This window comes from Ananas comosus, linkage group 8 (assembly GCF_001540865.1).
Source record: "Ananas comosus cultivar F153 linkage group 8, ASM154086v1, whole genome shotgun sequence".
Classification (NCBI taxonomy): Eukaryota; Viridiplantae; Streptophyta; class Magnoliopsida; order Poales; family Bromeliaceae; genus Ananas; species Ananas comosus.
The window spans coordinates 1,693,836-1,721,777 of record NC_033628.1 but is presented as its reverse complement, the minus strand read 5'-3'; the positions used below and the strand labels follow the sequence as shown (position 1 = coordinate 1,721,777).

The 27,942-nt window shown below is 36.3% G+C and overlaps 3 protein-coding genes and 1 non-coding gene across 17 annotated transcripts; 3 read left to right on the top strand and 1 right to left on the bottom strand.

The window, feature by feature from the left end:
* Positions 25-3,082, top strand: LOC109713556 (glycolipid transfer protein 1-like). Its single transcript, XM_020237667.1, has 7 exons — positions 25-197; positions 1,165-1,292; positions 1,470-1,525; positions 1,676-1,806; positions 1,892-2,027; positions 2,642-2,773; positions 2,853-3,082. The coding sequence occupies exons 2-7, from the start codon at positions 1,175-1,177 to the stop codon at positions 2,886-2,888; spliced, it is 609 nt and encodes a 202-aa protein (XP_020093256.1). The 5' UTR covers positions 25-197; positions 1,165-1,174; the 3' UTR covers positions 2,889-3,082.
* On the top strand, positions 3,595-3,668 carry TRNAI-AAU. Its single transcript has one exon. It is a non-coding gene; the product is annotated as a tRNA-Ile (tRNA).
* LOC109714426 (pentatricopeptide repeat-containing protein At1g08610) lies at positions 4,285-8,177 on the bottom strand. 2 transcript variants are annotated; one of them, XR_002217376.1, is made up of 3 exons: positions 8,014-8,177; positions 5,748-7,671; positions 4,285-4,610 (listed from the first exon to the last, which is right to left on the bottom strand). XR_002217376.1 is itself a non-coding variant. In XM_020239051.1 (2 exons), the coding sequence occupies exon 2, from the start codon at positions 7,575-7,577 to the stop codon at positions 5,826-5,828; it is 1,752 nt and encodes a 583-aa protein (XP_020094640.1). In that variant the 5' UTR covers positions 7,578-7,671; positions 8,014-8,177; the 3' UTR covers positions 5,683-5,825. The 2 variants fall into 2 exon arrangements, 1 of the variants encoding a protein (XP_020094640.1); XM_020239051.1 differs by lacking the exon at positions 4,285-4,610 and having other exon boundaries at positions 5,683-7,671.
* Positions 9,442-27,349, top strand: LOC109713923 (exportin-4). Of its 13 annotated transcripts, XM_020238221.1 has the most exons (32): positions 9,451-9,670; positions 9,922-10,009; positions 11,154-11,262; positions 11,355-11,453; positions 12,453-12,495; positions 12,648-12,719; positions 12,807-12,902; positions 13,044-13,289; positions 13,373-13,556; positions 13,926-14,037; positions 14,142-14,228; positions 14,512-14,650; positions 14,933-15,023; positions 15,758-15,820; positions 15,932-16,041; positions 16,728-16,832; positions 16,931-17,004; positions 17,925-18,000; positions 19,005-19,241; positions 19,729-19,800; positions 20,714-20,785; positions 20,875-20,939; positions 21,025-21,127; positions 21,196-21,327; positions 22,093-22,236; positions 23,126-23,233; positions 23,308-23,358; positions 23,431-23,508; positions 23,589-23,702; positions 25,568-25,764; positions 25,987-26,056; positions 26,575-27,349. In XM_020238221.1, exons 1-32 carry the CDS (start codon positions 9,584-9,586, stop codon positions 26,761-26,763), a joined length of 3,513 nt encoding a protein of 1,170 aa, XP_020093810.1. In that variant the 5' UTR covers positions 9,451-9,583; the 3' UTR covers positions 26,764-27,349. The 13 variants fall into 13 exon arrangements, 5 of the variants coding, with proteins under 5 accessions (XP_020093814.1, XP_020093813.1, XP_020093812.1 ...); XM_020238222.1 differs by lacking the exons at positions 23,431-23,508; positions 23,589-23,702 and having other exon boundaries at positions 9,450-9,670; XR_002217207.1 differs by lacking the exons at positions 23,431-23,508; positions 23,589-23,702; positions 25,568-25,764; positions 25,987-26,056; positions 26,575-27,349 and having other exon boundaries at positions 9,448-9,670; positions 22,093-22,231.

Genomic DNA, 27,942 nt, shown 5'->3' with positions numbered 1-27,942 from the left:
GTGTTTTAATAATGAATCCGATTCCCCTGGTTTTCTCAACATACAAAAGTGTATGCCCGAGTGAGTCAGGGATTATTTTTTTTTATTAAACTCAAATAATTTCTCGATCTTTACCTAGTTCGGAGTCGTAGAATCACATACCCAGCGCGACTCCGAAGGATTCATCGCGAGTTTGCGAAATTTTCTTCATAGTAACGGTTAGTTGCTCCAAAAATCGCTTTTTTCCGAGTAATTTTGGTAATTTTTTGTGAAAATTCTCATCTTTGGTTGTATTTTGATACGGATCTGAGTAATCAACGACGGAGAACGAGATCTAAGTGAAAATTTGATTTGAATAGGTTTTTTGTTTTTTTTTGTTTTTACATTGAATGAGTTGCGATAATTAAATCATATTACGAAGTTGTGGTACCTCAATTTGTTGTTTAGGGTTCTTCTTTCAATTTTACTTGAGTTGATTTTGTATTTAGATCTACTGGTTTTGCGATTATTATGTGAATTTGTGCAATTAGATTCCAGAAACCTACGGATCGGAGTTTATTTAGGTGAAAAACTTATGGATTATTATGTGATTATTGTAGGGCATTTTGAAATAGATTCTCAACTTTAGTTGCTCCGAATTTAGGGTTATTTTTTTCCCCCAGATAAAATTAATAGCTCTATTAGTTATCAGATGTTGACATTCAAGTAAATCTGCAGTTCTATTCTCTAAAGAAGTGCTTAAAACAGTTAAATTTAATGTAGCCACTGTTAAATTTGACAAAATCCTTAATTCGGTTGAATCAAAAATTGAGGGGGCTGTGAAAAATGTAGGTTGAGGTAAAAAGTTGGATGATAAGGAAATGTGGTATTTGTTTATAATAAGGATTTAAGTGCTGCGGCACAGGATCTTGTCAGGAATTTGCTGATGTGCGTCGATCACAAAAATACATGCGTACAGACATACTATTTCAAAGATAACTACTTGAAGTTAACTTCGAAGAAAAGACAATGTTAAGCTGCGCCATAAGCACAGGCGTCGTATTGTGTCAATATCTTGTTAGCATGGTACGGCACGGTGGGCACGGCTCCTGCTGATCAATGCTTAAAACTTTGGTTTATAATGACTCGATTTATTTATTGATTACATGGTTTTGGATGTTGGGGTTCGATCGGTGAGTGAATTAGGTTTGCGGAGATGGAAGGGACTGTGTTCACTCCCTCATTAGAAGGAATGAAGCACGTCAAGTCGGAAAACGGGGAAATGCTTACCAAGCCTTTTCTCGATGTGTGCAAGCTCATCCTTCCCGTCTTAGGTAATCTACTTACTCTTACTCCTCTTTTTCATTAAACTGCAAAGTTGGTTTAAATTCTATAAATTGTTGTGACGATTACTTGAGTATCAAGATCTTTTGTGTCACTTCTTAATGTGGAGAAAATATCAAAATTTTGGCAATTAAGCATTTGATTACGAATCTTTTATGATGTTGTAGATAAGTTTGGAGCTGCTATGGCACTTGTAAAGGCCGATATAGGGGGTAATATCACGGTAAGAACGCCCCTTTCGGACAACGATAACTCCAAATTCCCTGTTACTTCTGCGCGATATATGATTTGTTCTCCTCCTAAGCTGTTCTATTACTTTTTCTTTCTTCATCTCATATGCTCCTATTTGTATTTGTTAATTTTTCTTATTCAGAGGCTGGAAAACAAGTACGTCTCTAATCCTTCGAAGTACCAATATTTATACAGCATGGTGCAAGAGGAAATGGAAGCGAAAACAGCAAAAGGCTCTTCGAGTTGTACCAATGGGATTTTGTGGCTAACAAGGTGTCTTATGTGTCCCATTCGACACAATTCTTCTTCTACCTCAGCGGTATTGAACTTGGTATTAATCCGCTTCTCGAATTCGCAGGGCTATGGACTTCTTGGTTGAACTATTCCGTAACTTGCTTGTGCATCCGGATTGGACCATGTCGGAAGCCTGCAGCGACTCGTATGGCAAAACCTTGAAGAAATGGCATGGCTGGCTCGCTAGTTCCAGCTTTTCGGTATGTTATCTGAATTCTAATCCTTTACAAGTCGCTAATCCATCGTTCTTTCGGTTTTTAGAGAATATCTAGGTTGTCGCTTTTCTTTTTCCAGAAGAACAGCAGCTTCCCAATTAAGTAAATACTGCTGGTCACATATCGGATCATTTTGGTTTGTTCGGCTATTTACGGGTTAAGATATGCGGCAAATTGGGATAACATAGTAGGATAAAATAATGCAATTGAAGCCCTTTCTAGTGAAAACTGCAGGTTTTCAAGCAATTTTGACCATCACTAGTCTCAACTCCTTTAAACAGAACATACGCACATCAGGTTTCGTGAGTAATTAGATTTTATCATGAATGATCACTTCTCATCAGGTTTATAAGCAATTTTGACCTGATTTTAGGCTAAATCGTGCATGACACTTTTCACTTTAATCATATCCAAATTTCCGTATTGTACTTCCACCTTTTCTATCACAAATAATAGAGAAATCATAAGACACACCTGTTAATGTTATTCTATGGGGAACTTCCTGTGTGATTGCTCCTCTTTTAACTCTTCTAAAATTCAACTTCGCTGACGTTTTTCTCATACTTCAATGATGAATAAACTAATAGTAAGCTTTACAGGTCGCCATGAAATTCGCTCCTGATAGGAAGAAGTTCATGGAGGTCATTGGTGGCTCAGGTGACATCAACGCCGACATAGAGAAATTCTGCGCTACCTTCGCACCTTTACTTGCCGAAAATCACAAGTTTTTGGTACCGTCCACGCCCATTTCTCCGTTATAATTTGATTCATTATTTCGCTCACACGATTACTCATTCTCTCTTCCTTCAGGCTGGTGTGGGATTGGATGATCTCAAGGCCTCTTAATGCAAACATTCCGCTGTTACAGCAACATTGCAATGTGTCCTCTGCCACAGATTACGTTTTCACTTCGCCTCGAACAATCATAGGGCTATAAAATAAGTTACCAGCAATATCGCAATGTTAAGAAACTTATCTGCACTACAACACTGATGTTTTTGTTTCCAATACTTCCAGCTAAAGTGTGTTTGTACGATATCTGTCTCTTTTTAATCTTCTTTGTTTGTTTTTTTTTTTATATGTATTTCAGTTTTAACTAAAGTAATCTACCTACAACTGGATGTTAAAGTAGGGTTCAGGGTTCAAACATCCAACCTCTTGGTTGATTCCTAACTCGGCGGTTTAGTATCATTGAAGCTAAAGTAAACCTAAGAAAATCCTAGCTAGCTAAATCTGAAGCTCAGAATTAGAGCTTTTATTTTTGAGATTAACAAGCTCGTTTTAACTTTTTCGTAAAGGTTGTAAGAGCAAACCCTGAAGCCCTGCGAGTTGACCACCCTCGGGCGACACAAATCAAGTTGATTTGAAAAGTTAACAATCTAAACCGGAAATCGACCTGAATCTGACCCTACTAGTGACACTCAAAGTGTTTTGAATCAAAGATAAGCTAAAATGTAAGATGGCCTGGAACCTCAAGCAATCTTAGTGCAACACCAAGCATTGAAATTCTTAACTGACTCAAATATATGAAAGTTTACATTATTAATAAGTTGGCCTATTAGCTCAGCTGGTTAGAGCGTCGTGCTAATAACGCGAAGGTCGCAGGTTCGAGACCTGCATGGGCCAAAAAATAATATAAAAATTTTTAAATTTTTTTGAGAAACTGAAATTTAATCATTTTTTTTTATTTTTCTGTACAACTCAAATTTTTTTTGAGAAACTGAAATTTAATTAAATTTTATTTAAGAAATTATTATTATTATTATCATTTTCTGAGAAAGTATAATTTTACTGTCCAGGATATGAGCTTCAGATAAGTAATGGAATTTCGTCAAAATAATTGGGGCAAATTATGGCCGAACTGCAGTTACGTCGATCCAAACACGTCCCCCAAATGATTTCCTCTCTGAACCCCACATTCCAGCCCCACCCCATCATTAACCTTCATAATTATGATGATGATGATACTGAGTGATAAGTTTCCCTTCAAAAGCAACACACATACACTCACATTTTGTCACGTAAACTCTTTTGCATATTCTTGATAGGCATCATATACATGGAATCCAAAGAAACAAAAAAAAAAAAAAAACAAAACAAAACAAAAAAAACAAAAAAAACAAATTAGTACTTGAATTCACATGAGAAATATCATATCTTGATGATGAGAGAGTAAATAAAAGGAGTAAATTTTTTTTTTTTTTCCTTTTCCATTTCATAATGATGTTTTCTAATTTTAGGATTAAGCATGTAAAGTAGCATATCTGGTTTCACTCATGTCTCTACACATACAAAGAACTGCAGCTATGATTACTGCTGGGGCTGCTACAAGATCTTTACAATGTTAAAGGATATGTTGAAAAGAAAGAAATGCCGCCAAATAGCCTCATTTACCGATAAATTTTTACGAAAAGGGGACGGCGAAAACTTTACAGGCAACACAATTCAGAAGCACAGAAGGAAGAAGACCAAATTCTGATGATGCTAACGGCGCTGTAGATCTCTATGCAACTCGATCCAAGCTCAGAACGATCTTTTCGACATGAATGTGTGCATGAAATATTAAACCTGTAATTCATCAACACAGCATGAATATGATAACTTTAATCAGATTGCCATTTCCATTTTGCTGGAAGCTCTAGATTTAAAACTTTACACTTTGTGGGGAACCAGGAACACTCATCAAGCACAACAATCGAAGACTGCAAAACTCAAATGCTAAGAGAGGGAGAAAGAAAAAAACAAGTATGTAGCTTTAGTTTTAGGAAAATTTGCCAAGTTAATAATAAAGCAAAATGCTGACGTAATTCGGCTTAAAGGAGAATAAATGCATGAGATGTTGCATGTATTCATTACTTTCAGGATACAGATCAAAGAAAAAAGTAGGTTTATAAGTACGAATATCTGTTATGTCTCTCATCTTGCCCAAACTTACTGTACAAGAATAGTGAAAAGGTTAAGCAAAGTCAATCGACAAGTTCTTTATGCACCTAAACAAGCATGCGAGTAGAAAGATGAATGTAATGATAGTTGGTCAAAAAAGAAACTTCTGCATCTCTGTGGTCCAAAAAGGAACTTGCACATCAGCTCATTAGTATTCTGCATTGTCGAAAAAAAATTGACAAAGGCAACGCAACTCACAAGGCATTCCCCGCTTTAGGGTCTCAAAAGGCTCACCAACATGCAGCCACATCCCCCAATAAGAAAAAGAGGTTCCATGATTCAAACATATTAAATCCAAGTCACTATTGCAGGAACAAAAGGTATAGTGTAAAAAAAGAGAATAGCTGACGAGTGAACTGCTCAACTTTCACTTTATGAACTTTTATGAAGAAGCAAGCATGCATTTCCCTCATTCCAACCAAAAATTGAGATAGTGACTGAGGAGACAATTTGGAGAGTAAAGTGGAACACACACACACACACACACACACACACACACACGCACGTACACGTGATATGTATGAGTATGCCTACATAACAATGTTGTAGGCACCACAGCTACGGAAAACAAACACAAATTGCTGTATAGAGGGAGATAAGAATTGGAGATATATGTATATCGTTCACTACCCTAGGTCCCTAACTGAAACTGTCTAGCACTTCAATAACATCAATTATATGCTTAGAGAAGATCCTGTACGAGTTAATAAAATTCCAAAAAAGAAATAAACACAGAGGTAAAAGGAGTGCAAATGTCATGACCTTTTCAACCAAGGGACAAAAGAATTTACGCTTTGTCAGAAATGAGACAACTCTTCAAAGAAGCATTCTCAGGACTAATCATAACAATTTAGAATTTTCTTTAATGATCTTGCACTCAACTAACTTCTTATGCAGCCTGGCAGCCTCTTCCACCATACCAGAATCAGCAATTCCTTTAACTAGAGTAGCATAGATTGCTCTGCTGGCCCTATTACTTCGAGATATCATCATATCCAATATCTCAATAGCACTATCTACCTTTCCATTTCTACACAATGCTTGTATTACAAGGGTAAAAGTAGTGCCTCTAATCCTAAAATTAACATCAACCATCTGCCTTAACATCTCAACTGCTTCCTCCACCATATCTTTCTTACAAAACCCCATAACAAGCGATCCGTAGGTGATATCATCAGGGACTATCCCATCACTAACCATCTCGTCAAATAGAATCATCGCTCTCTTAACCTCGCCTTTCTTTGCAAGCCCATCTATAAGGGTATTATATGTAATAACAACCAAACAACACCCATTTTCCCTCATATAATGAAGTATGTCGAGAGCTTCCTCTAGCATGTCCTCTTTACACATAGCTGCCAAGAGGGTGTTGTAAGTTACTATATCAGGAGAGCATTCCTCAGTTACCATTTTCTGCAAGAAATCAATTGCTCGGTCTAGAAGGCGATACTTGCATAAACTATTAATCAATATATTGTATGTCACAACAGTTGGAGGAAAGGAAGCTTCGTTCATTATAGAAAGTAAATCATCCGCTTCATCCCACTCCCCTTTTCCACATAGGGCGTGAAGTAAAGTGTTATAAGTCACAGCGTTTGGCTCCAAACCATAATCAAGAAGACCGTTGATAACAAGTTTTGCGTCCTCAAACTTTCCACCTTTGCAAATAACATTTATGAGAGCATTAAATGTAACAAGATCAGGATTGCATCCCTCAAAGGCCAAATCTTCTAGAACTTTCATGGCCTTCTTAATACCATGATTTTTGCATATGAGCTCAAGAAGTATGGTGTAAGGTATCAAATACGGCGGAGAGCCCATTCTTAACTGACCTTTCCAAAAGGAAATTGCCACTTCACACTTACCCTGATCAAGCATGCACCTAAATAAAGTGTTATACGTGATCACATCCGGAGGACAACCACCGAAATTCATATCTTCGACGAGTTTTATCGCGAGATTGAGCTGTCCTTTGCTGCATAGTACGCCGATCAATTTATTACACGTTATGATATCCGGTATTCCCCCGGAGAAGATCATTACCTGAAGAACACGGCTTGCCTTTTGCATCTTACCGGCGTTAACCAGCCCGCGTATCAGATTAATGCAGGACGAAAAGTCAGGGATTTGGCCCACGCGCGCCATAACATCAATCAGATTAGCAGCTTCTGTGACCTTTCCGTTCTCGCAGAAACTTCGAAGGATTTCATTGTTGGACGATTCATCATAGTCAATAAAGTATCCCTCGAGAGGCAAATCATGTGAATTTAAATTTAAATTCAGAAGACGGGCCGGTCTAGCGTGTGAGGATACAATGGTCTTCTCAAAATTATTGCCGGATTTTGTACTTCCGTTTAATACATTTTTGTGGCTGCTCCGTAATTGCGACTGATGATTCGTAGACTGTAAATGGATGGCATTGTCTTGGTAGACATTTGATCCATGTTTATGCTCGAGATTTTTCGGATAATCCAAATAAGCTGCATATGGTTTCGTCGGCAAAAATGGCTCCGAACTATACTGAGATCTATCGGAAAAGGCGAACGAGGGAGCATCCCCCACACAATGCTTCATAAATATCATATGCCCCATATCATTTAGCAAATCAACAACCTTGTTAACAAAGCATGAATCTTTTTACTGTGCTAAACAACAATTTCTTCATTATCTGCAGTCCCGCGAACCACTACAGTAGCATTAAAAAAAAAAATTAAGATGTGCCCATTTAATAATGTAAGTAAAACAATGAACAAAGGGCAATTTCAACTGATTTAAACATGTTTCAGATCATTAGAGACAAACCATATGAACGAATCAATAAAAAACGAGCTTTTAGCAGGATTAAACCATACAATTGCTCGTAGACGTAAAAATAGCAAGCAAAAAAATTGGAAAAAAAAACTACAAAATCCAGTACGATTACTTCAGATGCCTGAACCCTATAAATCGTTTAAAAAACTCGTTGAATCCACAGAAAAATTAAATAAATACTATTCTTATGTAAAAGAGGAAAATGGAGGATCGAAACCTATTGGAGAGAGAGGCGCTATCTCCACTTCGATCGATAAAAACCGCGCAATTTCCAAATATTTTTTGTTTTGGGCTTCGTGAAATAGGAGAGGAGAGGGGGATTAGGGAGGGTTCGAACGCTCTCTCTAGGGTTTTGTCCCCAGGACTGCCACGTCAGCATTTCGGCGGTAATCGCGAGAAGCGTAAAATCTGATGATGCATGTTCCGGACGCCCAGAGCATGGCACGTGGGTTTTGAGATTCGTGTTAGATTTTTGAACGGGCCTGATTTTGGGCTTTGAATGGGCCATGTTAAAGGGGCCCGGTTAGATGATTTTTGAGCAACGCTAAGCCATAAGTGATTTTTAAATTAAAAGTATTTTTCAGTTGAACTAATATTTAAGTTAAAAAAAAAAATTAAGCTACTACTTGTTTGATTAAAAAATAAACACTTTGGAGCCGTAATTATCCCACTTTCTAACTTATTTTACATTCTCAGGCTAGTACATAAAAAATATTAAAAAAAAGTTAAATCAGGTAATATTTTATTATTCTTTCTAAAACAACAAAATTGAATGTTTACAGCGCAACACTTTATTCATCTTAGGACTCTCACACTCAATTTGTCTCATTAATTATATATTTTTTAAACTAAAACTCAGTTTGAATTTTTGTGAACTCTAGAGTAAAAGAATTATAAGATTTATATTTATAAATAGGAGGGCACGTAATATTTTCCTTTCTAATTTATCATGGATTTTAAAAAATACTAATATATGTTAACTATTTAGGGCCCGTTTGCTAAAACAGTAGATAAAAAAGAGTTGAGTGTATAAAAAAGATATTTTTTTTATTTTTTATTGGGACGGTAGAAAATATATTACAATTACTATGTCAAACATAATGTTATATTTATTATATTTAAAAATAAATATAATAAATTTTTTATTGTATTTTGTGTTGTACATATTGCAAATTTTTCGCAATCCCGAGCTGAGCCTTTGATTGCAGGATAATTATTTTTACATAAATTAATAAAATATAATAAAATTTTTTAATAAATAATGCTATATTGCTTTTTCGGCAATAAGCTGCACGGGGCCGTAAAGTCGGAAAAATTCTAGAATGCAACGGGTATATTAGTGACGTGGCGTAACAAACCAATCAAGTTAATCCTTTTAAGAATATATATCCCATCATGATTGTAAAAAAGTATTTTTATTGTACTTTTGTTTGAAAAGAATGAATGTGATTGGCTTGTTATTGATGACGTGGTGCAAGTGTGACAGTGTAGAATTCCTCGTAAAGTCGGCATTGTTTTTTGAGCAATTGCCGTATTTACTCCAAGGGCTTTCTTGTAATTTGGCGTCCCCCTCCTCTCTCGGCTCTCGCGCACCGTTCTCGGGTGCTTTTTAACCCCGCGACGCTGCCTATAAAACCGAGCTTCTCCCCTATCACTCACTCGCTCTCTCTCATTCTCCATTCTCTCTCTCTCTCTCTCTCTCTCTCTCTCTCTCTCTCTACCTGAGGAACCCTAGTTTCCGAAACCCTAGAAAGACGAAGGAAGAAGAAGCTGTAGAAGGAGCGAAGATGCAAGGGTTTCCCGGAGGGCTCCCGGATTTGGCCCATCTCCAGGCCACCATGAACGCGATCGAGCACGCTTGCTCTCTAATCCAGGTTACTCTCCTCCCCCATCGTAAACCCTACTGGACTCCGCGATCGTTTCTTGCTATGGTTTCCATCAGCCATCAAATGTGTTTACTGAGAATCTGGATTAATGTTACCGTATCTCGTAGATGGTTGTAGGATTAATTTATAAAGAAACCCCACCGTTCTTTTGTTAGAGCATGATTATTTGTAGATTTTGTGAAGGTAGAGAGATTAATTTCATATTTCTTGGTTATATATTTGATTTCTTGATTGTGCAGATGCATATGAATCCGGCTGAAGCAGAATCGGTTATCGCGTCGCTGCATTCTTCTCATATGCCTTATCAGACGTGCCGATTCATTATTGGTATGTTCTCTTGTGGAGCTTTACCCTTTGGTTGACAGGATTATTACCGGAAAATAATTGCAAAGACACAAGTTCTTGGATTAGTTTCTTTTTTTATATCTTCTGTTTGTATTGTTAAGGTGAATTTATAAAAGCATATACATGGGGCTAAACTGTTTGAAATACTTAAAGAAGGGAGGAATAATAGCATCTCTGCGTTCATTTCCCATATATACACCTCGTTCGAATCAATGATTTCAAGTTTAGAGAGCCTTACCAACAATATGGAAGGAGGATCTTCATCAATATTTTTTATTATATATTTCTTGGTGCTTTTATGACACTATGGCCAACCTTTTCTTGCAATCATTGCTTTCTGCTGCATGAAATGCTCCATTATAGATGTCCTAGCATTTTCTTGTTTAATTCAATTTATCATATGGGATCTTAATCACTTTTTATATCAGAAATAGATATATATATTTTCTTGCAACATCATCACATTATTTAGTTTATGATGTATCTTGAACCATTTGAAACTGTAGGTCACAAGTTTTAATTGACACTTCTCTCACTTTTATCTACATGAGCATGATTGTCGGCACAAAAATGAGGCATGGCCATGCATAATGTAGAATTCTCGAAAAGAGAGACGATTTAACAAGGTGATGCGATTAGAAGTAGAGAGAGGCCAAAAATTGACATTAGTGGTAGTTAAGAGAAATTTAGTCACTGCAGATTTAGTTCCATGATAATCAAATAAACGACAATATAAGTGAATAATGTATCAAGATTGATTTCTTTTGTGAATTTACAGAATTGACTCCTCTTTGCGCGGCATAAGGTTACGTTGAATCATGTCAAATCTTTGAGTTTTAATGCAAGTCAGTGCCTATGCCTGAACATGTATTGATTGTATTCTTTTTTGCCATCAAATGAAGCAATACGTCGTCAAATGCAGATTAATATGTTAGTTATGGAGCTTTTCAAGTTTTCATATAACTCTTACGAGCGTAATGCCTGGTTGAATATAAATTGAGCCATCTTGGTTCAGAGTGGAGTCTAAAGGTGATTGTTTAAGGACTAGTTGCCTGCAGTCAATCCCTTTCTTTTATTGTTTCTCCCCATCTACATTGGTACCATAACTGATGCTGCTCTTTTTCAGAAACTTCTAAAGTACCGAATGCAAGGTTTCAGGCTGCTGGAGCAATCGGAGATGCAGCAATAAGGGAATGGGGAATTCTAATAGATGAGAACAAAAGAAGTTTGATCATGTATGCTCATTGTACATTGTAGATGAGTCTGGCTTTGTGTATATGAATGTACTGTTATATGAGTAAGTGAAATATCATTCTTTCTATTGTAGATTCTGCCTGCAGTATGTCATGGAGCATGCGAGTGCCCCTGATGCCTATGTACAATCAAAAGTTTCCGCTGTGGCTGCTCGATTGTTAAAAAGAGGCTGGTAAGTTGCTTGACTGTCAAAAGTTTCATGCCTCATTTAGTGCAATTTATCATGTGTTTGGGTCTTCTTGCTCTAGGATGTTGCTTCAGATCTGGTAGAATCCTGTGCATATGATTATCTTAAATAACGATTCTCATTATCTTAAATTATGATATTCATTGACGCTTGACTGTTTATCTTTGTTAGATTAGTTTTTTTTCCTTGTATTGGTTATAATGGCCATATAAGACTAATTCTTGATATTCTTTGAAAGTTCCTGCACTTCTAGCATAGTTTTTCCCTCTTTCTACTTTGTCTGTCTGTTTGCATTGAGTGCATCACCACCTTTGATGTTGGCTTTGACTCTTGAGTGGTTAGGGGATCAGCAGATTAGGTTAATGTTAACTTCCCAGCCAGAATTCTCTGCAATTGTAAATTGACTATATATTTGGTTCCTTTACCATTTGAAACTCATAAATAAACTTGATTAGAAGGGTGTGAGGATAATGGATACGAATAACAAGTGCGCATCATCCTAAAACAAGTGACATAAAGAAACTTAACATTACACGTATTGGGCTTGATGTACAGAAGAGATCATCCAAGTCACATGGTTGCATGAATAGTTACTTCGGCAATATCGAGATTCTAATTCAATGTCTACTTCAATCTACATTGTTTTTCCCATGGTCTATATTGACTGGTAAGATAGAGAGAGGCTTATGCACAAGCCCTGTTGAGTGCTGGCTGTGCAATCTCTGTTATAACGGGATGAACATGCCAGGCTAAATTATGTAATGATAATATTTTATTTGCATTCTAGCTGATTATGCTGGTTTCAGTCATTGCAATTATCTATTATGCTATCTTGTTACAAGAATTTCTTCACTATGATTCTTTTCTTGATGACCCTTTTTTTTTTTTGTCTCACTATGTTGAATTTGATCTGTTGTGGCTTTTCGAGGCTTGGAAATTTGGTGTGCTGCATGCATATTCTGATGTGTATGAGTTTGTTTATAGGCTAGAATTTCCTGAAGCGGAGAAGGCAGCTATTCTTTTTGAGGTATCTCTCTATGGTTCACTGAATCATTTAGTCTGACATTCCAACATTTTGTGTTATGAGCTGTTTTTTGGGATTGAATTTAGGTTCTTTTAATCTGAAATATCTCAAGAATTCAGAATTCTTTTGCAGATGTCTAACAATTTTCTTCTCAGGTGAAGCAATCTATTTTGGGCAACCATGGCTCTGGCCCACAGTTTGTAGGGATCAATTTTGTGGAATCCTTGGTACCCATTATCAACTGTGTTTGCTTGAAGGTCCATCACTGTTCTTGCAGCTTTTTGAGTTAGTAAATTCATTTTTTCTTGGTCCAGGTGTCAGAATTCTCACCTTCAACCTCCTCTGATTTGGGCCTTCCTAGAGAGTTCCATGAGCAGTGCCAATCTTTTCTGGAGATGAACTATTTGAAGGTTTTATGAACTTTGAATTCCCTTTACTCCGTGTTTGTCTTCATGCCTAAACTTTAAAGTGTATTTTGTTTACACATCTTTTAGGGGGTATTTGTTTGTTTGTAAGATTCTTTTTTATGACATTAATTTTCATTCTGGAAGGAGTTCTATTGCTGGGCCCAAGCTGCTCTGTTAAGTGTCTCAAACAAAATTTTAGAACACCCTACAAGTGTTCCAGAAGAAAAAGTTTGTTCTGCAGCCTTGCGTCTCATGTTTCAGATCTTGAACTGGGATTTCAAGCATACTGCTAATGAACCTGACAACTCTCATTCTAGAATAAATACATTGACATCTGGGATTAGGCATGACGCTGTAATGCTGAAGAAATTTGATCATTCGTTGGTAAAGGTAGGTCCTGTTTTCTCATATATTGCATGCAATGTTTGTCTTATCTTATCGCTTGTAACTCTGCTCCTTTATGGTACTTGTAGCCAGGGCCTACTTGGAATGATGTTTTGATATCAAGTGGTCATACTAGCTGGCTTTTGAATTTTTATGCTACACTCCGGGAAAAATGTTCGTACGACACTCTTTGGATTGATTCTCCTATTGCAGTGTCCGCTCGGCAACTTATAGTGCAACTTTGCTCCTTGGCAGGAGCTGTGTTTCCTTCTGGTAAAAACATATGTATACAGAAGATTTTTTGTCAGATGTCTTTTCTGTGTCATGCTACTTTGGCTTATATTCATACACATGTTTAAAATAATCTTATATTCCTGTATCCCTATGTATTTTATCTTAGTATTTTTTTTTGAATTTGTCGAATTGCTGTATCAGTGTCATGCCATATCTATATTCCATATTGGTGAGTATGCAGCATAGACTGTAGAAAATCATGGGAGCATCGTACATGGTATTTGGTCTAATCCGCAATTAAGCTTCTTTTTCGATCATAACCTTCTTTCTTCTTGATAGGTGATATCATAATTAAATTTCTGCAATTTCACCTTTGACAGATTGGTCTAACAATCTATTGTTTTTCAGATAATGGAGAGACACAAATTAAGCACATTGCACTAATATTGTCAGCTATCATTCAGTGGATTGATCCTCCTGATGTTATTTCAGCATCAATTCAATCCGGACAAAGTGAAAGGTCTTTTTTGGAACTTCATTAAGCTTTAGGCTTAAAAGTCAAATTTCATTAAGTTAATTGATATTGATGATTGCCTCCTTTTGCTCTTAATTTTCTTTGTCCAGTGAGTTCATTGACGGTTGCCATGCATTGCTTTCAATGGCATCTTTAACTAGTGCCATGCTTTTTGACAACCTCCTAACGTCTGTAAGGTCAGTTGATACATGCAAGTGCAGATTACTTTTTCCTGAACTAATTTGTCTAATGTTGCTATCATCCTTGAACAAATTTATCTTTTTTGATTGTTCGCCTGACTACAGAATATTTGGTACAATCAAATCTTGTTCCAAAACTTGCTTACTGCATAATCCTTTTTTCTCTATAGTGTCATTTCATGTCTTATTGGTCTATATATATATATATATATATATATATATATATATATATATATATATATATATATATATATCCTTATTGTCCTCGATCACTTTTCAGGCCTTATGGTACCATTCACGTATTGTCCTCCTTGACTTCTGAAGTTGTTAAGATCCTTACAGTCAACCAGGATGAAGAGGAAACATGGAGTGCTGATGCTCTTGATATATTGTTGGAGACATGGAGTGTCACGCTTGGGGTACCCTATAGTCTTTTGTCCCATTCTCTTCTTTGACAATTTGCATTCTTCTGCTACTCTCTGTGCTTATACTAGTTCACTGGTGGCTAATGTGGTTGTTTATCTTCTTTGAAATGGATCTAGAGCAAAACTATTTTTTTACGTAGATTTTATTTTGCTGCTTGTTCTTGTTTCCTTGTCTTTTTTGTACCAATTGAAAATTTTCTTCTTGTCGTATTCTTCGTTTTCTTTTTGGGGATGGTCACTTTTTAGCTGACCATTGCCTTTCTTTTTCTTATGCAGCAAATGGATGGTGATAAGACTATACTCCCCCATGATAGAGTATTTGCAGCTTCCAGTTTATTTAATACTATTGTAGAGTCGCATTTAAAAGGTATTCTTTAGTTAACAAATGTTTTTATTTCTTTGAAGATTGCTAAATAAAATAAAATACTCATTTCAAATATCATGGTTGTGATAGGGATTTTTTTTTCATTTTAACCCTTTAAAAATTTATAATTGGCTAAATAATCTTGTAAAAAATTTATTTGTTGAAATAACCCTATTTCATCCAACTCACTGTTGGGGTATAAAAATAATTGAAAAATGGTCAATAATTTACCGTCTTTAATGAAATTTAGAAGACGGTGAATCATTCACCGTCTTTTTCTTTTCTATTAGAGGCAGTAAATGGTTCACCGCCTTTCTCTTAAAGTATAAAAGGTGAATGATTTATCATTTTTTTTTTTTAAGATTTCAACAAATCACATATAATCCTTACAACTTAAATATCTTAACAATCTATCTATATAATTTTAACCATAAATAAAAATTTAATAATCTTCATACAATCTTAACAACCTTAAAAAAAATCCTCCCAACATATAAAAATAAAATAACAATATGAAAACGGTGAATCATTCACCGCTTTCTAAAGATGGTGAATGATTTACCGTGTTTCTCAGGTTAGTTTCCCAAATAAAATTTTGAAAGGATTATTTGGCAACTTAGAAATTTTAATAGGGTTACTGTGCAAAAAAGTCCGTTGTGATAAATATTTTGCTTGTTTCTATTATATGAACTGATAGTGGATCTGAAACCTGTAAACTTGTGGTTTCTTTGTTATAGCTGCTGCTGACTCTGCCCTTGATGAAAATGATGATACGGAGTACTTTCATGCCTCTGTTTCAAGTATGTTATAAATGCTGCAGTTTCTCTTGTTGCAATTTTCATGTGAAGTTCTCTCTAGTCTATGTCCTTATACTGCTATATTTTCCATCTATGAATCTCTCTGGTTTGCAGAACGAGATGAAAGGTTAGCCTCGTATGCTCTCATTGCACGTGCAGCAGCTGACATGACTGTTCCTTTTCTTGTTCGACTGTTTTCAGAACGGTTTTCCTTGCTGAGTCAGGTCATCAAACTTGTTTTTGACTCATTCAATCTGTTATAAGTCCTTTTTTTATAGTGAAACTTTATCCATATTTCTTGTATTTGTGCATCCTTTTGATTTGTGAGAAGCTAATCAACTTACTAAAAATCTTTCAACCATTGTAAGTCATGTACGAGATAGTTAATTGAAAATCTTATTCCTGATAATATTATATTGTTTGTAGCAGGCATCATATCTGTGTAGTCATTATATTCCATGTCTATGTCGAAATTTTTCTTGGTTCTAATCTAATTTTCTTTCTGGTGTTTTCTTCTCTTTCATCGTCTTATTAACTTCTTCTATGTCCAAAGTTTTGTTAATATATGACAAATTAAAATAAGCTAGTAGTGTCCTTTTAGTTGTTGTTTCATAATGCTTATATCTTTCCTGCTAGTTGAGTTGTCAAGACTTTATCAAAACCTGGAAATCTGAAGCAGCAAAATTTGCGAAAGATCTGATATCATCCTCTGGAGAAATAAAATAGGACTGCACTATTATTATTGTGAGATGTATTGAAATGTTAACCATTTATTTTTGACGTACAGACATCTTTTGGCTAACAAGTAGCCACTCTTCATATGTAGAGCTACTCCTTAGTCTGCACTATTTCCAATTGTTGTTATGTACTGAAATTTATGCATTCTAATGTTCTCATAATTTCTTAGCAGAGAATTTCTGGAAATGAGAGCACTCGAACACTGGAAGAGCTATATTGGCTCTTATTGATAACTGGTCATGTTCTCACTGATTCAGGCGAAGGCGAGACTGCGCTTGTAATTACTCCAACATGGTTTATTTGATTTGCTATCTTGTTAAGTCTGCAGTAGTCATTATATATTGATATCGATGGAAAGTATTTATTACTTAACAGGTTCCAGAAGCGTTACAAGCTGGTTTTTTGAATGTAGTCGAAGCAGTACATCATCCTGTTGTTGCATTGTCCTGGTATGATCTTACTTTTCAGTTTTCAATCACTTTATTCTTGTCAGTTGCTGAGTGTAGTTTAAGGAAAAAAAAAAGAAAAAAGGAAAATGTGGCTATACAGAATTTAGTCATAAGAAAGCAAGCACATTCAGTCCCAAATCTGATCATTCAAAACCATGCTCAAAGTCTGAATTCTAACAGTACTGTTTTGCTTCTGATATAATGCAGCAAATGAAATCTTCTTCCTGAGCTGCCCGAGTTCCTATCAGATATTTCATCGAAGTCCTCTGAGCATTTTATATGTCCTAAGCCTTTCATAAACCTTTAAAAACTGCTTTTTCTGTTGTTGCCTGACATTTTGGTTCAACGTTGATGCATTACTTCTGCTTTATGTAAAATGAGATGCACATGCAGCCTTTGAAAGGCATAAATTAAAGGGAACTTAGGATGTCCTGGAGTTTGAGTGGTAGCTGAAGAAGCTACAAAATTAGTAGAAAGCACAAGGGGTGTGTAGCAATGACTATGACTGCTACAGACTGTGGTTCAGCATATAACATTATTCAAATGCAGTTAGGAAACCCCCACAACATTGATGTGCTGGTGACCTTATATGGGACAATTGTGTGCGTGAACCAATCAAAGCCCTCCACATTATGTACATCAGCATATTAGCAGCCCAATAAGGGCAGCATTTTGGGGGACCTGCAGCAGTACACAGATGCACAGCCACTTCATGCAGTTGGTGTGTATGGCTGTTTCCTAGTATACTCTTCTAGGATCCCACATCAGTGGGACCGTAGCTGAGTTGTTGATTTTTTACTTATAACTGCTGTTTGGATTTGTTTTTCCTTTTTTTTTTTTGGTGTTTCCATTGTACCAGTGCCATCTTTTGATTTATTATTTTGGTATCATTGCACATGGCTCTTGCTTTGTTTATGCAGGTCAATTATACAATTTTCCAGGCAGTGTTTGGATACGGAAATGAGATCAATGTACTTTAGTCCTCGACTAATGGAGGTAGTCTTTGATATGTTGAATATGAATTATATAGGTTTTATTTTATAATATATATATATAGAGTCCAGCTATGGTGCTTTTAAACGCACCAAGCACTTTGTCCTTGCAAGTTTTTTACCATTAAAACTATCCTTTTGACCAATTCCATCCCTTAGATCATGCTATTCCACCAACCACCCACTAAACCATAGGGGACCATTATTATCCTAACACTACAAATCTTTGTCCAAAGGCCAAAAACCCACCAGCACCAATGATGTGCTTTTAAAAGCATAGGAGCTCAACTCTCTCTCTCTCTCTATATATATATTTATATAGAACTAGGCTATTATACTATTAATAGTACTAAGTCATTGGTGCTGTTAGGTTTTCAGCCCTTGGATGAAGGGATGTGCAGTTAAGATGATAGTGGTCCTCTAGGGTTGAGTGGGGTGGTTAGTTGAATAGGATGATCTAATGGGTGGAAATGGTTAACGGGGTAGATCTAATGGTGGAAAACTTGGTAGCACCAAGTGCTTGATGCTATTGATAGCATAGTAGCCGGACTCTCTCTCTCTCTCTCTATATATATATAACTTTTATCCGACAAATTGGATGATTGGCTCTTAGAATCAACTTTCTCTGTTGTTCAGTATACTTTAGGTAGATAACTCTTAGAATCACCCAGTCCCCGCTTCAACCTCTGGATAGTATATTCAAGTGCAAAAAGCCTGTATGTTGATTCGTTTTCACCATAATATTTACACGAGGATGATCTTTGGCCGTTTCATGGCTTGCCTCATGGCTCAAATCTATATATGGGATAACACTTTATACATCAGGCCTCCGTAAACCCGGAGATTGTGAGAACCTTGTGCATTAGACTGTCCTTCTGTAAATATGGAAGAATTTTAACACGCTCATCAGTTTCTTCTTTGATTGTAGAAGAACACCAGACTATTGGCAGGGTCATTTTACCTATCTTATATCAGCATTTTGATTCTAACATTCATTTCTCTGCACAGGCAGTGATATGGTTCCTTGCTAGATGGGTTGCTACATATTTGCTTCCGCTTGACACGCGCAAGGAACAAATCAGCACAACATATCATGATGATGGGAGTCAGCATGAGTCTCAATTTTCTAGAAAGATTTTACTAACTTTTGCAGTGGAGCATAATCAAGTAGATTTCGTGCTTGATTCTGTTGTTCGCATCTCTGCGGCCACTCTTACTTTGTATCCTGGAGAGAATGAGCTGCAGGTATATGTTTCAATATGATTTAGATTCTTCTCATAATGCTTTTCTCCAACAAAGTAGTAGTTTCTGCTATGCGTGGGCCGCAAGCATTGTCTACAGGCTATGTCCAAACACTTCTATGCTATGATTTGTGGACTTGGATGCAAGTATCTCTTTAGCAAAACGGCTAGTTAACACCTACGGTGACACGCGCACACACACATGCACATGTGATTAAATAATACATGTGTTGTTCTGCTTTGTTCAGTAGTTATGTTAGTTTGTTGATCATTGGAGTTTTTGAGAAGAACCAGTGTGACTTGAATTTATGAGATTCAGCAAGATATTACTCTTGCTAAGAGAATCTTAGTTTGATGTAATTGAAATTGATTACTTGGTAATTTGTTGGTTATTTATTTTTTATTTCAAAATTATTGTATACAATTTTACTGATATCTTTTTGCTTACTGCTGTTGGGAGGCATATCTAATATCTGTAGTCCTTTTGTCAGGCACTCACATGTCAAAAACTTCTTGCAGCACTTGTTAGACATAAGCAGATCTCTGTCCGGCTGCTTCTACTGGTGAGGCCAAGTTAATTATTACCATGAATGAGACTTTTGGCTGTGTTCTGTTTATTACTTTCCTAGCACATGAATCACATACTATGAAGGTGAAGCGTGCTGCTTGCCAAGTTAGCTGAACTTTACATTTGTTTTTGCACTTTCAAACGTATGATCATGTTTATTTGGTAGTTCTTAGCTGGCATCCACATACAGCCAACAAGCTATCTATTGTTATTTTTCAGTATATATTGCTGCAGCTTTATTGTTACTCCTGAATCCTGAATACTATGTGATAGTACCTCTGAATCGATCTTTAAATGAGCTGAAAATTTGTGATTCCCTTCTTTGTCTCATTTTACTTCTCATTTTTATAATGTTTTGCGAGTTCTTGGATTGATTTGAAATGCATATATGTCTATCAGGGCCATAATTTTTACTTGTTCAGTGTTATCTTCCTGTTATTGGCAGTTAACATACATTATACATTGATTCTATATGTTTGTTCCCCCTTGGTGCATATCTATAATAAATAAATGTCTTCTACCAAAAAAACAGGTGTGTTGTTAATATAATTACCTTTGTTATTTTACATTTATAGACCTCTCTTTTTTTAAATATGTTTGCTTCGTTTATTGTTAGGCTATTCAAGACATCTGACTTCATAATTCAATGAAACTGGAAAAAAAAAACAGACATTAAAAGGGAAACTGCTAGAAATAAAGAAGACTCATTCTTAGGTTAAGCAGTACTTTAACAAGCAATAAGCATGCCACACCAGTAAAGGACTAGATGTGCTGCATCGTTGGTGAAAAATGGCAAAGTTGATGATTAGCCAGCCTTCTTCTCTAATTTTTGAACTTATCGGCAGGCTTTCATTTGTTCCTATCTCTCGTCTGTCCAGATTGTTATATTTTTCTTTTTTACTTTTCAGGACTCTTGGCGTGATCTTGCAAGAGCTTTTGCAAATGAGAGAGCCTTATTTTCAGTAAATGCTCGTATACAAGTAAGAGCTACTCTCTATATTGAATGCTTTTTCTCTTCACATTGTTGCATTATGAATATCTTTCATGCTTATCTGACATCTTCTCACAGCGTTCCCTTGCAGAAACACTTGTTTGTGCAGCTTCCTTCATAAAAGATTCTGAGGCATCTGCTCAGTGAGTCTATTTTGAGCACTATTCTTCTGACTAAACAATTACAGCCCTAGATATCCTAAGCATGTCAGTGTTGGATGCTTTATAGGTATTTGAGAGATCTCTTGGGACCAATTGTAGCATGCCTTGTAGATAACTCCAGTAGGAATGATCTCAAGGCTGTTGCACAGCAAGCAGATGCAATATATATGGTTAGCATACTCTGACATTATCTGAAGGTAGTACTGAAAAGCAAGCCTTAACATAAAGATTTGTATAGGTCAGTTGCTTGCTGGAACGGTTGAGGGGAGCGGCTAGAGCTACTCAGCCTCGAACTCAAAAGGCTTTGTTTGAGATGGGCCATAGCATGATGAACCCTTTATTAACTCTTCTAGAAGCATACAAGAATCAGGTGAGCTTTCTACAGCGGGATATCCTTTCTCTGGATTTCCTGTCATGGTCTACCTTTATTTTGTTTTATATTTCGAAAATTCTTCTTTGAATAGGGATGTTAATGAAGCGGATTCGGAGTGGTTTTTACAAGAACTGAAAGTGAAACAAAATCCAACACCAAACAATTTTAGAAATCTAAATCCGAAGCCAAAGCCTACCCAAAACTGAAATCTGGTTTAATTGTTAATAGAGATTTAAAATCTGTTCTAGCATTAACAGAGATTTAAAAAAGATTTAAACACACAACAATATTTGTCCCAATATGGATGTTTCTTCAGCTCAAAACCTATTCTACCATTACTAGATATTCTGACAGCCATTTTGTCCTAACCATATCATTAGCAGAAGCAGATTAACTAAACAGCAATAAGCTAGTTTCACAACTATAACATGAAGACAACTATAACATTTCATACCAAACTATTAAATATAAAGACACAGTATATATTACTGGCCTTTATGCAGGCTCCAATTCGGGCCTAGTTTCGGGTTCGGGTGCCCATTCAGGTCAGGTATAGCCAAAAACTATAACTGAAACTGAATCTGCGGACATCTGGTTTTTCCCCCCATAACCGATTCCATCCCCATCTAGCTCCGGTTAAAACTGCCGGTTCAGGTTTGGATAAAATGTTGGGTATCAATATCTGTTGACATTTATCCTTAGCTTTGATGCCATGGTACAACCGGGTGCTAATTTCACATGTGATGCTATATTGGCTTTCAGTCTGCAGTTGTGTACCTGATACTGAAGTTTGTAGTTGACTTTGTTGATGGACAAGTTGTGTATCTTGGTGCTAAAGAAACAACAATTTTGATCAACTTCTGCTTGAGATTGCTTCAGATATACTCCTGCAATAATATTGGTAAGGTAAAGTGCTTTCCTTTCTCCACCTTCAATATGATACTCGATATGATTACTATATGTCAGAGTCCTGTGCGATTATTCCAGCACCCATTGTTTGTTAGAAACTTTTGCAGCAGTTGAATAATATGTATGGATTAATGAAAGCATGATAGAAGACATGATGAACACATGATTTCTCTGGAAGGTGTCCTCCCATAGGTTGATGTGTAACCTTCATATTGGAGAGTATAAGTATTGTAACTGTAGGATGATAAATTATTCAGAAAAATGTAGAAGCATTGTTGAAGAGTCACCTAAAATTATCAAAATTGAACTATGATGATCTCGTGTTCTACATCTTAAATTTACTTTCATTCTGGTGGCTGGCCTTTTATCTGTAACTATAGGATTACATTTGATACATGGTGATGATATTACATCCAACTTGCTCATGTCGTGCTTGGTTTAGTTTTCTGGGTTTTTAGCAACTGAACCAAAATAATCAATTGACCATAATGAGGATGAACCGAACTGGGCTGAATTCTAATTGAGCCGAACCAATTTGAATCTAATTTGGATCGGTTCAGCTTAGCAATTCAGTTTGGACTTCCCTTCTAAGTTAGGGTTTTTTCTACGAATTGATCTCAACCAACCATATATGCATACTAACAAGAAAATGGTTTCATCTCGTAAGAACATAAATCTTGATGCAGAACAAAGGATACTGTTTAAAAATCAAATTACTAGTTCATGCAGTGAACTAATCAACCAACTAGATATTAGGTTATGATGTACTGTGTAACTCCTATCTCAATTTGTTGGTGGGGCCTTTTATGTGCAAGTATGATCAGATGCATCTATCTCTTAGCAGTGCGGCCTCAACTGTCCTTATGAATGTGTTTTCTTGTCTTAGATATCACTCTCTCTTTCTACTAGCCTGCGGAGTGAGGCACAGGTGGAGAAGTACAAGGATTTACGTGCTTTGCTTCAGCTTCTCACAAACATCTGTTCAAAAGATTTGGTAACTTACAAGCCCTTAAGCTGAAAATGGTGGAAATAGCTTTCCCACAACTAGTAATAATTGCTAAAATGCAGGTTGATTTTTCATCAGTTGGTGATGACGAAAATACCACAGATATTTCTGAGGTAACTATTTACTAATCCTATCTGCTATTTTCTGGCTTCTGCGATCCATGATTCTCATACTATATTTTGCAGGTTATCTATGTTGGTCTCCACATTGTTACCCCATTGATATCTTTGGACCTTCTTAAATACCCTAAACTCAGCCGAGATGTATGTTTTTATTCTGATTTTTATAAATTAAAATATAATACTTAGCAGATGCTCTACCAGATTATCTTTCTACTTTGCAGTATTTTGCACTTGTATCACACATGTTGGAAGTGTACCCAGAGAAGGTTGCTCAATTAAATAAGGATGCCTTTGCTCATGTAATTGGGACTCTTGACTTTGGCATACAACATCAGGCATGTAGAGCTTTTAACTGCATCTCCTATTTTAGTTCTTATGCATCTGTTTTTCTTTGTTTCAAGTGGCAGATGATCTAGTACTAACATGTAGCCATCCAAGTAGTGTAAGAGGCATGGGCTATGATAATGACTAGGATATAAAACAGTATTGTATTGCCCCTTTCCCTTTTGTATCTAGCGGTAGTCAAATGGCAAATATGCTGCATGTGCTTTCACATAAAGCGTCCGAACTTTTGGCCAATTACATCAACTAAATTTGTGTGTCATGTTATTACTAGCATAGTTCATTTACAATCAGAACAATCTATTATTAAATCAACCTGCAGTTATTACCCATACTCTACTTACAATCATGTTAAAGCCAGCACCAGTGCAGGACTTGAAGAATATATAGATTGTATCAATAGAGAGAAAATTAGGAGGTTATAATTATCTGAATAAGATGAGTTAGATAGCCAAAGTTTGATCTCCTTGAGTTTCTGTTTAGTTAAAACGCAGTTTTTTGAGAGCAATCTTTTGATGACTCTCACTATTTGTCCTTGCAAATATTGCTTCTCTACATGGAAGACCGAGTAGTGAGCAACTTTCATGAGCCACTATCAACTTGCTTGAATCAGTCAGCAGTGTTTTTTATGATACTTTTTACATCACCCACATTCACACTTCACATGATCTTGTCTCCTATGATATTAATGCTGAATTGAGTGTGTGAAAGTGGATTAGTGCAAGTAGATTTTCAGTAGGTTGGCGGCAGTAGAATGTGCAATCGAGTGGAGGTGACTATAATCAATCTTTCTCATGCTTCCTTTGACAGCAATTTCATGGTATAGACTATAGAGAAGAGAAAAGGGAGAGCAGGGGAGAAACTACTAGGCATCATTAATTAGTGCATGCAGGCTCCCTCGACCATCCTTCCATGCCTCTTTAACATATGAATCAAAATTCATCAAATTCAAAATTCACGGGGTTTTGATTCATGTGGTTTGATGCGTGGTTACCTAATTCACAAAACACCCTTCGAATTTTGAATTGGAACATTCAATCCAGTTTGTGGATCACTAGCAAATTGGAATAGCAAAACAAGTGGTCCCATCCTAACCTATTTAATTAATACGGGAATCATATTGAGACCAATATATACACATGTATCCATGTAACTTAGTATTATATATATATGTGTGTGTGTGTGTGTGTGTGTGTGTGTGTGTGTGTGTGTGTGTTCATTTATCTGTCATTATTATTTTTTCCACTGTGTGTTTCAAGTAAATGCTTTTTGTTCCTATAAAATGTGTCAAGGAAGACTACCCCCTTTGTACCAACGTTTTATACCGAGTGGGCTTCTGCGATCCGATTCCCATTCTGCAATCCGGTTACCACGTTGTAGGTGATCTTAGTTTGGTGTAGAGTGTTATCTGAGCAGTGAATTATTGCCTAGTCCAAAATATTCACATTTAATGCATATTTAAAAAAATTAAGGCTCTTATTATTACGCAAAGCAATTCCTAAAGAATACTTCGGCACAAATCACAATTTTATTTTGTTATTATATATTTGTTGGCTATTGTTGTAAATTTTGAAGGCAGTGAATAGTTATGTGAGTAGCTGACCTCCAACTTTGCTTACGATACTAGTGACCTCCGAGCTATTCAAGTCTCTATGCATAAGCCATCAAACAACATATAGGATAAAGAAATGGCGAACATTTCTCCTCTAGCTTCAATACTAGTAGTCAGACTAGATTTGGATCCGGCAGTTTATTTACTGAATATTAAATTTTATATCTTTGGTTAACTGTGTTTTTCCATGTTAGCATACACATTATATGTTCTACAAGGAGGTGGTGTTGTATTTCCATGTTGCAGGACATTGATGTTTTCGAGAAGTGCTTGTCAGCAGTAAATGCTCTTGCATCCTACCATTTTAAACAGAGATCTGCTGGCAAGGAAGGACTGAATGCACAGACCGTGGAATCTCAGGGTTCAAATGGAAAGTTGCAGGAAAGTATAACAAGCCACTTCCTGAGGCTGCTGATGCAGTTACTTCTGTTTGAGGACTTCAGGTTAGAATTATGAATGAACTGATTTTACGCAATTGATGCATCCGTCTCATCTGGAGTGTTTGGAAAATGGAAACAGACTTTGTTTTGGGAACTGATAGTCCCAATTACGCTCGTTGCAGCTTGCATTAAAATTCTTCCGTATGTGCCTTTTAATTACGTTTTATGCCACATTTGATGTCGTAGAATGTTTGATCACGTTTCGTGCTACATTTGATGGTGCAGAATGGAACTTGCTGGTTCTGCAGCAGATGCTCTGCTTCCTTTGCTTTTGTGTGAGCAAGACTTATACCAGGTCCTCTCTCGCTCTCTCTCTCTCTCTCTCTCTCTCATACAAGCATGCACGCACCATGAGGGGAGGAAATGGAAAAAGACATACAAAGCCATACACATGCATATGAATGACAAGAAAATGACTGTTGGACTTGCCGCTTATATTACTTGGCGACAGTCCCTTTGCTTTCCCAGTTATGTAAATTAAGATACTATTAGTTAAGATTCGGTTACTTAACATGATGGAAGGACTATATGCTCGTGCTATATATCTTTCCCCATAGGACTTAATTTGTTCTGGTGATTACTAATGACAGCTTAGCTCTTTTTCTTAATTTTGACATTTTTTATTAATCATTAATCATTAAAAAAAAAAAGCAAATACAAATGGGGGCAGAATCTGTTTTATATATGAAGACAGTGTGTTCCCCCTTTATTTGAGCGTACAGCCTAAGTGAAGCATCTGAAAATTACGGTAGCCAATAAAATGTAATTCACTACTGTATTATGTGTAAAAATGTCGAAACCCATTTTCTGCAGAGGCTGGTGCAAGAACTTCTGGAGAGGCAGCCAATTCCTGCTCTGAAATCAAGGCTTGCAAGCGCATTTCATTCTCTCACAAGCTCGAACCAGCTCTCCTCCTCACTCAACAGGCCAAACCGGCAGAGATTCAGAAAGAACCTTCATGAATTCTTGGTAGAAGTATCAGGCTTTATGAGGATAAAGTGACCTTAAAAAGCACTAAGATAAATCAGGCCTAAGTTAGTTTGAGTGAATCTGGTGATATTTGAGTTCACGACATTTCCGGTGTTTTAAGTGGCTGATTTTCTTTGCGACGGTGCCGTTGCTGGATAAAGAAAAAAATTGCTGAAGAGAGTCAGAGGAGATGGGGATGGTGAGGACGACCAAGTGTTGAAACTGTGGATTTCAAAGTTGTTAGTGCCGATTTTGAGGGGGGCGCTTGGCTATTGTTTCATTATGCCTTGTAAATAATTTGTTGCGTGGATGTATGCTGTGTAAAATGATTGGACAGTGAAAGCTTACAGGATAGAAAGACGATTAATTTTAGGAACAACTGTAGGGCTCACCTGAGGTTTCGGGTTTTGTTTGTTGCACTTAATTATTTGTTTATATTTATTTATGTTGTAAGGTTACTTCATTAACAGTAAGTTAGAAATGACACATGAGCTCACAAACTAACTCAACTTACATGTTGGCACGAAACTGAACCGGGACTCTAATATGTGCCATTCCTAATGTACTGTGAATGGAAGATCCGCATGGCTTAACATAAAGCGCAAGACAGCTTTAGAGATGTGGCAATTTATTTGTTTGTTTCTATGCTGGATATCATAAATGTAACAAATTGAACCAGGTAGTGAAGTGCGGCTATGGGAAACTGCACGGAGAAGTTCTCGGATGTTCTTTTTTTTTCCTTCAGATTTACATGACAAGCGTCGATAATGGATGAGTGTGAATATCCCAATAAAGAACAGTTGGTTAAGAAAAGGCTTATTGGAACAGAATAATTGACATAGATTTTTTGGTTAGTAGATTTTTTCTATGTCAATTAGCCATTATCAACGTAATGCTCTCTGTTGACAATTGCAATTATGATCTTACTTTATCATTTTTTCTATATTTGTAGAGGTACCAGTGAAAGAGGCTGGAAAATACATCAATCATGATTCATAAGATAGTTTAAGTGTAATTTTTTAAACTATATAATGGCAAAATAAAAAAATATATAGAATAAACTTCAGGTGGGAGCATCCAACGCGAGAAGTTTTCAGTTCGCTGTCATTAATTTTACTTTTATACACATGTTATAATCTTTACTTCTAGATTTTATTTATTTTTAACTTTAATGTTAAAAATTTCAGTGAACTCTTAAATGAAGATAAAACT